The sequence below is a fragment of the Thamnophis sirtalis genome, unplaced genomic scaffold (genome assembly GCF_051295495.1).
Source record: "Thamnophis sirtalis isolate CommonGarterSnake01/CBP01778 unplaced genomic scaffold, rThaSir2_p1.2 scaffold_4, whole genome shotgun sequence".
Lineage (NCBI taxonomy): Eukaryota > Metazoa > Chordata > Lepidosauria > Squamata > Natricidae > Thamnophis > Thamnophis sirtalis.
In genome coordinates this window covers 136,662,394-136,672,799 of record NW_028261384.1, presented here as the reverse complement: position 1 = coordinate 136,672,799, position 10,406 = coordinate 136,662,394, and the positions used below count along the sequence as shown (strand labels likewise).

The 10,406-nt window shown below is 38.5% G+C and overlaps 1 protein-coding gene across 1 annotated transcript; it reads left to right on the top strand.

Annotated features, from left to right (window-relative positions):
- The first annotated feature begins 802 nt into the window (after positions 1-802).
- On the top strand, positions 803-9,040 carry LOC148046832 (vomeronasal type-2 receptor 26-like). The gene is made up of 5 exons (XM_087714207.1): positions 803-1,093; positions 2,881-3,744; positions 5,403-5,630; positions 6,871-6,997; positions 7,968-9,040. Exons 1-5 carry the CDS (start codon positions 803-805, stop codon positions 8,867-8,869), a joined length of 2,412 nt encoding a protein of 803 aa, XP_087570333.1. The 3' UTR covers positions 8,870-9,040.
- Positions 9,041-10,406: the final 1,366 nt, after the last annotated feature.

Sequence of the window (10,406 nt, the reverse complement as noted above, 5' to 3'; positions counted from 1 at the left end):
GTGCTACGAAACAACACAAATCAGCCAGTCTCTGTTTTTTATGATGTGAAAACAGTCATGATATCTAGTTTGTAAAAAAAAAAAGAAGAAACAAAACATGACTCTATTAAAGATATCATTTTTTTCCTGGCATATTTTATAGCCAGTTGACGTAAGCTGTGGTTTTTTTCCATTCCTTTATAATAATGCAATGACCTTGACATCAGCTACAATTTTCTATGGGTATGGAACTTTCTATTCAACGTTTCCTTGTCTTCTCACGAAAATTACATTTTCGTCCTTGTAGCTCCTGCACTAAATCCCTTCTTCATTTTTTTCTTTAATAATTTCTAGAAACTTTTAAATTTATTAATCAATTGATTCAATATGTGCCATAACCCCTCTTACCAATTCTAAATGGTGAACAATGCTTTTCTTTTAAAAAAGTACAATTAGGATTAAAAATTCAATTCAATTAAAAACAAAAATTTCTTATTTCTTTTAAAAAATATTTCTTATTTCTCAAAAGTTTTAATTGGATTTAATTGATTTTGGTCTCTCCGGTTTTTTTTAATTGCAAACCACATCTTGAAAACTAGGAGACTTACATAATTTAGTTTAGAAAAGAACCTCAAGTAAAAGAGAGTTTTTGCAAACAAGATGCAAAATCTCTCTTTTACTTGCCAACTCTTGTTTGCAAAATCTCTCTTTTATTTGATGTTCTTTTCTAAACTAAATTATGGCTAAGGAGGTTTTGTAGCTTTGTAAACATTGGAAGCTTGATTTCTGCATGTTTGGAAAAGAATGAACTTCTCTTTTCAGTATGGTTACCAAGTTCTACCAGCATGCCCTTGCTTTGGCCTTTGCTGTGAAGGAGATCAATGAGGATCTCCAGATCTTGCCTAACGTTACTCTTGGATTCCACATCTACGACAGCTACTATGATGCAAAGATGACTTATCGGACCACTTTGGACCTGCTCTTCAAATCAAATAGCTTTCTTCTCAACTACAAATGTACCAGACAGAAGAACCTGATAGCCATCCTTGGAGGCCTTGGTTCTGATATCTCTTTTTACATGGCAGATATTCTTGGTCTCTACAAAATTCCACAGGTAGGGAGTTTTGCATTATAAAATGTGGAAATGACATATATATATATATATATATATATATATATATATATATATATATATATATATATATATATATATATATATATATATATATATATATATATATATATATCTTGAAATAGATCTATACTAGTCTCCCTTTATTTATTTATCAGCATAAATATAACAAATGTAACAAAAAGGCAACAGTTAAAAATATTGGGTTTCTGTCTGGATGGTCTCTTGTGACGAGCCTAATGACAGAGAGTGGAAGTGTGACCTTCCTCCCATACTTGGGCATACCAGGGTTTGTGACTTTAAGAATATATATATATACATACATACATAGATAGATAGATAGATAGATAGATAGATAGATAGATAGATAGATATAGATAGATAGATATACAGCTATATAGCTATATAGATATATAGATATATAGATATATAGCTATAGATAGATAGATAGATAGATAGATAGATAGATAGATAGATAGATAGATAGATAGATAGATAGATAGATAGATAGATAAGGAGTCGAGCTCTGTGGCTTAGTGGTTAACACATCCGCCTAAGATGCAATACAGCACAGGTTCGATTCCCAGTAAGGGTATGGCTAGCTGATGAGAGCTAAATAGCTTGAAATAGATCTATACTAATCTCCCTTTATTTATTTATCAGCACAAATACAACAAATGTAACAAAAAGGCAACAGTAAAAATATTGGGTTTCTGTCTGGATGGTCTCTTGTGACGAGCCGAAGGACAGAGAGTGGAAGTGTGACCTTCCTCCCATATTTGGGCATACCAGGGGTTGTAACTCATATACATATACATATACATATACATATACATATACACATACACATACATACATACATACATACATACATACATACATACATACATACATACATATATATATATATATATATATATATATATATATATATATATATATATTCTCACGTAGAACTCCTGGTGATTCCAAAAGGAGGAAAAGCTAATTGACCAAAAAAAATAAGAATAAAGAAAAAATAAAAGTAAGGTTCTAAATTTAGGCCACACTTGGAATATTGCATCCAGTTTTGGTTGCCACGATGTAAGAAAGAGTACAGAAAAGAGCAACAAAGATGATTAGGGGACTGGAGACTAAAACATATGAAGAACGGTTGCAAGAACTGGGTATGTGTAGTTTAATGAAAATAAGGACTAGGGGAGACATGATAGCAGTGTTCCAATATCTCAGGGGTTGCCACAAAGAAGAGGGAGTCAAACTATTATCCAAAGTACCTGAGGGCAGGACAAGAAGCAATGGGTGGAAACTATACAAGGAGAGAAGCAGACAGAACAATTAATCAGTAGAACAACTTGCCTCCAGAAGTTGTGAATGCTCCAACACTGGAAATCTTTAAGAAGATGTTGGATAGCCATTTGTCTGAAGTGATGTAGGGTTTCCTGCATAAGCAGGGTGCTGGATTAGAAGATATTGAAGGTCCCTTCCAACTCTATTATTCTATTCTATTCTATTCTATTCTATTCTTGCTGAAAATGCATTATGCATTAACACTTTAGAAACAGTTTCCAAAATAATGCATGCTTCACCATGCCTTGACGGAGTCCTTCGGGATTGGGCGGCATACAAATCCATTAAACTTTAACCTTAACCTTGACAAACCAGCACACGGTTTTCTATGCACGGACAGATTGTTTCAAAAATGGTAGCACAATCAGACATACAGAGATGAAGATGGCCCCTGGTTTCAAAAATTATAATTATATTCATAGCTCACCTATGGCGCATTGGTCCCTGGGAAGACTGATTCCACTCTGGTCCCTTCCTTCTATTCTATGGTCTCAAACGAAGCCCAGCAATACTTGGGGATTCTGAAATTGCTTCAGCATTTTGGATGGACCTGGATAGGGATGTTCATCCATGACAGTGACAACGGGCAGAAGTTTCTGCAGACTATGGAAGCTTTGCTTTTCCAGAATGGAATCTGCACGGCTTACAGGCAAAAAATCCCACAGCGTATCCATTTGGATAACTTTGAAGAGATGGTTGAAATAACCGCGTATATCGATGTCCCTTTAATGGACCGCAAAACCATGGTGTTTCTCCTCTATGGAGAATCAGTGACCCTGGCACAGCTGAGAACCATTCTGTGCAGGCAAGACCTCAGGAATAAATTAAAAGATTCATTTATGAAAGTATGGGTCATGACAAGTGGGATTGATTTCACACTACCCTTCTTGCAAAGGAGTTGGGACTTGGACTTTTTCCAGGGTGCCATTTCCTTTATGATTCACTCAAGAGAACTTCCGGGGTTCAGTGAGTTTCTTGAGGGCATAAAACCATCCAAAACTAAAGATCAGAGCTTCCTTAATGAGTTTTGGGAGCGAGCATTTGACTGTAGTTTTCCAGTTCCTGGTAAGGAAATAGAGAAGAATGAAATGTGTACCGGGAAAGAGAGATTACAAGATCTCCCTAGGCCTTTGTTTGAGATGGGAACCACGGCTCATAGCTACAGTATCTATAATGGGGTTCATGCAGCAGCACATGCTTTGAATACCATGTTGTCATCTCAGTCCCATCAGAGAGTCTTCAGGAAGGTTAAAACATCTGAACTTTTTGAGCTGCAACCTTGGCAGGTAATTGTGAAAAAAAGCAGAGCACTTTGATGTCCATTATCACATTGTGTTTTCTCTTCAGACCTCTCTATGACTAAAATTCAGTTTTCTCATAAGCACTTGTGACTGCATACAACTTCCTGTATCTGGAGTGTGAAAATAATTATATCTTAATGGATTTAACAGATTAACAGAGTTGGAAGAGACCTTATAAATCATCCAGTCCAACACACACACACACACACACACACACACACACACACACACACACACACACACACACCTGCTCAAGCCGAGCAGAGAGAGCCGAGGTGGTGCAGTGGTTAAATGCAGCACTGCAGGCTACTTCAGCTGACTGCAGTTCAGCTGTTCAAATCTCACCAGCTCAGGGTTGACTCAGCCTTCCATCCTTCCGAGGTGGGTAAAATGAGGACCCGGATTGTTGTTGGGGGCAATATGCTGACTCTGTAAACCACTTAGAGAGGGCTGAAAGCCCTATGAAGCGGTATTTAAGTCTAACTGCTATTGCTATTGCTATTGCTATAAGTAGGAAGCCATATACCACTTCTGACAAATGGCAGTCCAATCTCTTCTTGAAAGTAATATGCTGACAAAATAACAGAGTTCTGGAGGGACCTTGGAGATCTTCTAGTCCATCCCCCTGTTTAGGCAGGAAACCCTACACCACTTCAGACAAATGGTTATCCAATCTCTTCTTAAAAACCTCCAGTGTTGGAGCATTCACAACTTCTGGAGGCAAGTTGTTCTACTGATTAATTGTTCTTAACTATCAAGAAATTTCTCATTAGTTCTAGGTTATTTCTCTCTTTGATCAGTTTCCATTCTGAGTCCTCAACAAGGTTATTTCTCTCCTTGATCAGTTTCCATTCATTGCTTCTTGTCCTGCCCTCAGGTGCTATGGAGAACAGGTTGACCCCCTCTTCTTTGTGGCAGACCTTGAGATCTTTTTTCTTTCTTTCTTTTTTTCTTTCTTGAGATATTGGACTACTATCCTGTCAGGCCTTATAAAGTGGTATTAACCACATGATCTTGATTTTATCCCTCTATTTATGCAGTCCAGTACTGTCTTATTTTATCATTTTTTTATATTGCACCATCTTTGTGATTGTGTTTACTTGGATTTGAAGCTTTAGATAGAATGAGAAATTAGGATTTTTTTAAAAAAAAGAAGAGACTGGACAGCCATTTGTCTGAAATAGTATAGGGTCTCCTATACTTGAGCAGGGTGTTGGACTAGAAAACCTCCAAGGTTTCTTCCAGCTCTATCCTGTATTAAAGTTGAAATCCTACCAGCTGAACTATGAAACAATGAAAGGAATTGCACATTGTACTTAGCCATTTCATAGGAAGTAGGGAACATGACCAAGACTCATTCCATATTGGGCTCCACCCCTTGAAAAGCTAAAATGATTCTTTTCACAACTTTTTGGAAGTTTGGCTCCATTAGAGGTAAGAGAAAGAGAAGAAATTAGCCTGAGGCTCATTTGAAGTTTATGAGGTCATAATATTTCTTAATCAGAACTAATGCCTGGAATTAAGGAAGTAGACCCAGGTCACTACAACTGTGAGCAGAAATGACATCTAATGAATATTCATCCCTTTTGTTTTCTTTCTTCTAAATGTTGTGTTTCCTTTTTCTCTTCTTGGCTTTCCATTAGCTCCATCCCTATCTTCAAAGGGTTTCCTTCAACAATTCGGCTGGTGACACAGTGTCCTTTAATGAGCAAAAGGAGATGAGAGGTGGATTTGACGTTGTGCACATGGTCGTTTTTCCAAACAGGTCCTTCAAGAGAGTGAAAATTGGATGGATTCATCCATATGGACCCCAAGAAGATGAATTTGTCATCCATGATGACATGATTTTGTGGCACAGAGCTTTCAATCAGGTGTGTATTCTTGTGGATTCTTGAGTGGGGAACCCATGTTCCCCCGATGGATCACTGACATTTATTTCCCATCAAATCAGGTCTGGATTTAGCACAGATAACATTGCCATGTTTGAAGGATCTTAGGCAAGTGAGATCCTTCACTTCTCCATATCATTCCATTTGCTTCCTTCTCTGGACTTTCCCTTTTCCCCAGTTCCCAATTTTGGTTTCTCAGTGGCATAGGACTGTTATTATCTTTACTACAGAACCTGGACAGTCAGACCAAATATGCCATAAGGCTGAACACCAGTCACTCTTATTTTCTTTCCAGTGAAATCTCAACCTTTCTGTTTTTATTAGCAACTGCAGAATCCTCTCTAAGTTTAAGTTTACTTTGTTGTTACTGCATCTCATACAACAAAATTAAATGCCACTTCAATTCTAACGGAAAATCTAAAGAAGCTTCTTAGACGAGAAGCAAAATGTCTTCAAAGGAAAGCAAAGTCCAGTTGCTGCCAGGTTTCCAAGTAACAGCCCAAATGAAATCAAAACTCCATTTCCAGAGGCCTCCTCAAAGTGTAGATTTATTAGGCATGTCACCCTGGCACAGCTGGTGAAAAGCCAACTCTGAATTTCCCCAGGTTTTTCCCATCCAGTTCAAAGTTCTTCCTCCCATCACACACAAACATCACATGCGCCAATCAGGACTCTCTCCCCATTCTGGAAGTCTCCCATCCATGCTCCTCCAGGTGCTGGTGAGAGTGTCCTTGGTTCCCAGAAGAAAGAGTGTTATTTTGGCTACATATTCCCCCAACTATCTCTACTTCCACTTCCTTTTCCAACAACTCCATCCAGTCTCACTGTGGCAACCCTGAAGACATTTCAAGATGGTTCCAGGGTTGACAATTGCCTTATCGACAAGCCCATTTGGGACAAATAATTAAGTTATTAAGGAAACAAAGGAAAAAATGTCATCTAAACTAGAGAAAAAAAGTTAAGCTAGAGCAGATGGAACCCCCCCGCCTCTTATCAAATTCTGATAAATATGAACCAGTTGCCAAAGATCTGAAGTTTGATCACATGACTGCAGGGATGCTGCAAAGGTTGTTAAGTGTGAAAAACAGCCACAACTCACTTTTTAAAATCACGTTAATCCTGTAAACTCTGAATGGTCACTGTTGTAAGTTGAAGATCACTTGTATAGAGAGATACCGGGATGTATCATTCTCATTCCAGTTTTTTTTCCTACTCATATTAGGTCTGTCCTCTTTCTGTATGTAATGAACAATGCCATCCTGGAAAACAAAAGAAAAAGAAGGAAGGGGAAAATTTTTGTTGCTATGACTGCGTTCCTTGCCCAGAAGGAGAGATTTCAAACAAAACAGGTACCTTATCCATTGCTACAACAGTCTCTTGTCTCTCACTTTACAGCAATAATGTAAGCTGCTGTGTCAGTTAGCTAACCAGAACTCAGAAACTGACATTTCTCGACTACATAGCTAGCATGATATCAAGGAATTCTGTGACTTTCCCATCAAAGTGGCACTTATTATCTACTCACATTTGCATGTTTTCAAACTGCTAGTTTAGCAGAAGATGGGGCAAGGACAGGAGCTCACCCCATCACATGGCCTCGCTCCTCATCCAAGATGTTTCCCTTTTCATCCAAAGTTGAAGAAGAGCTGAAGAAGCTTCTTGGATGAGAAGCAAAGCCTCTTCCAAGAAAAAAACAGAAAGTCCAGTTGCTTCTTGAAAAAATACTTTTGGGTCTTCTACTTATATGAAATCCAAAGCAGTACATGTTATGTTTGGTGCCACTGAGTGAAGGTCACCTAGCTGAATGTCTGTCTAAAATGGGAGTAGAGATCACCATCTTCTGGTTTCTTGCCATATGCCATAATCATGAGGTCAAATTGACATACTTACATATATCCTCTTTCCTGCCCTGTCTATAATCCTGGTACTTTGGCCCAAATCCAGCAGGAGCTTCCCCATTGGTCCACTGGAGGGCAGATATCACAGCTGGCTTTCCAGAGGAAGCTGCGAACTGACATCACAAAAAATTGCTGCTAAAGGATGCCACACTCACTCTCCTTAATAGGCCAGATGGTCCAGAGTTATGCTTGAGCATGCACGTGCACACACACACACACACACACACACACACACCATGGGTGTCTCTCCCCTCCTAGTATTTGTTTCCAGAGGGTAAGTCATCTGTGTACCAAGTTTGGTTCAAATGACTCAAGGCGCTCCAGATTTATGCTGGAACATGCATACACATACACACACTCTGTATAAATACAAATTAACCTGAAATCTTTCTTTTTTCTTTCCTTCCTTTCTGTCTTAAAGATATGGAAAAATGCTTCAAATGTCCAGAAGACCAATACCCAACCAAAGGAAAAGATGACTGTATCCACAAAACTGTAATATATCTTTCTTACAAGGAAGTTCTAGGGATTACTTTAGCTTCCATTTCTATTTCATTATCTTTGATCACTGCTCATATATTAGGCATATTTCTTAAGCACAGAGAAACCCCTCTGGTCAAAGCTAATAATCGGGACCTCACCTACATTCTTCTTATCTCCCTCTACTTCTGCTTCCTGTGTCCTCTCTTGTTCATTGGTCAACCCAGTGAAGTCACTTGCCTTCTCCGACAACCAACCTTTGGCATCAACTTCTCTGTGGCTCTTTCTTGTATCTTGGCCAAAACCCTCACTGTGGTTGTGGCCTTCATGGCTACCAGGCCAGGCTCCAACATGAAGAAGTGGGTGGGAAAAAGGATGGCAACCTCCATTGTCCTTTTCTTCTCTCTCATCCAAGTTGGACTTTGTACCATCTGGCTAGGAACTTCCCCCCCATTCCCACAGTTGAACATGCATTCTGTGACTGAGGCCATCATCAATGAATGTAATGAAGGCTCTCCGATGATGTTCTCCTGTGTCCTAGGTTACATGGGCTTCCTATCCCTCACCAGCTTCTTTGTGGCCTTCTGTGCTCGCAGATTACCAGACAGTTTCAATGAAGCCAAATTCATTACCTTTAGCATGCTGGTATTTTGCAGTGTTTGGGTGCTATTTGTTCCTACTTACCTGAGCTCCACTGGAAAAGCCTTGTTGGCTGTGGAGATCTTCTCCATTTTAGCTTCCAGTGCTGGATTACTGGGATGTATCTTTTTCCCTAAATGCTACATCATTCTGCTGAGACCTGAGCTGAACACCAAGGATCAGCTAATAAGAAGAAAGGATTAAAGTAACATTGCCCAACATGAGGAAATTCCAAGTTTATGAACTGCTGGAATAATCATTAATAGTAACGATAGTTGCAGAATTCTGGAAGCTGTAGTCCATCTTTCTAGGAGTTGAGAAACACTACATGAATGGGTTTTCTTGTTTTATCTGTTGTTACTACATTCAAATTGTATGTATACAATTTTGGGATTAAAACATTTATTGTATGATCACATTAAAAGCAACTGTGTCCTCTTTGCTGATGACACAAAATTATTTTGTTTTGTTTGTTCTCCCAATATCTTTCCTCCCTTCCTTCTCCTCCTGCCTCCAATCCTCTCTCCCACCCTCTCTACCCCTCTTTCTTCTTTCGCTCTACTCCTCTCTTCGGTGTATTTGTATTATCGATCAATATTTTCAGTTTGTCCTGTTCTTACCCTAACATTAAGAAGCCACAGTATACAAGTGCAATCATGTACTTTAAGATCTATTATATTTCCCCCCTCCCCCCTCCCCCTAAAACCCCAAGTTCCTTCCCTCCGCCCGACTTCCCAGAGCCCGTACACGGTATAACTTTTAACAAACACAGTCTAAAGTATCTTAAAACAACTCAGCTTCTTACTGTTACCCAAACTTTAAACAGTTTAACTTATTGCTAATCTTAAGCATAGGCTATCTGGAGTTTCTTAGTCCCATATTTGCTTTGTGTATAATCAATCCATTTTTTCCAGTCTCGTTTATATCTCTCGTTTGAATGTTCTTTAAGGTATGCTGAATTTTTTGCCATCTCGGCTAAGTTTATAACTTTCAAAGTCCATTCTTGAGTTGTAGGCACGTCTTCCTTCTTCCAATATTGCGCCACCAACAGTCTTGCTGCCGTTATTAAATACAGAACCAAGTTAATCTCCACCGCTGTAAAGTCAGTACATATACCTAATAAAAACAACTGAGGGGTGAATTTTATCCTTCTTTTGAAGATATTTTGCATGATCCACCATATTTTTATCCAAAATGCCTTAACCTTACGACATGTCCACCATATATGAAAATATGTAGCGTCAAGAGAACCACATCTCCAACATTTAGGTTGTACATTCGGATACATAGAAGCGAGCTTTTTGGGATCTAAATGCCATCTATAAAACATCTTATAAAAATTTTCTCTCAAATTTTCTGCTTGTGTAAATTTCACATTTCTTACCCAGATTCTTTCCCATGTGTCCAGCATTATTGGTTCCTCAATATTCTGAGCCCATTTTATCATACAGTCTTTAATCAGTTCCGTTTTGGAATCCATCTTTATTAGTACATTATATATCCTCTATATGCATTAAGCTTTGATCTCTTATTTGTTTAAACAGATTGTCCTCAACTTTAACAAAGCCAGTTTTTTTATCTATTTTCCACCTAGCCTGTAATTGGCCATACTGAAACCATGTTTGAACTACCTTCTCCTCTTTAAATACCTCTAAAGATTTTAATTGTAACACCCCCCTTTCTGAAGTGAGAAGTTGTCTGTAAGTGGTTCTATCATGTTTTTGTTCTATATTCATATTTT

Coding starts and splice junctions, on each gene's coding strand:
- LOC148046832 (XM_087714207.1), top strand. CDS start 803: ATGGTTACCAAGTTCTACCAGCATGCCCTTGCTTTGGCCTTTGCTGTG. Junction 3,745..5,402: donor TTGAGCTGCAACCTTGGCAG/GTAATTGTGAAA, acceptor GCTTTCCATTAG/CTCCATCCCTATCTTCAAAG. Junction 5,631..6,870: donor GGCACAGAGCTTTCAATCAG/GTGTGTATTCTT, acceptor TACTCATATTAG/GTCTGTCCTCTTTCTGTATG.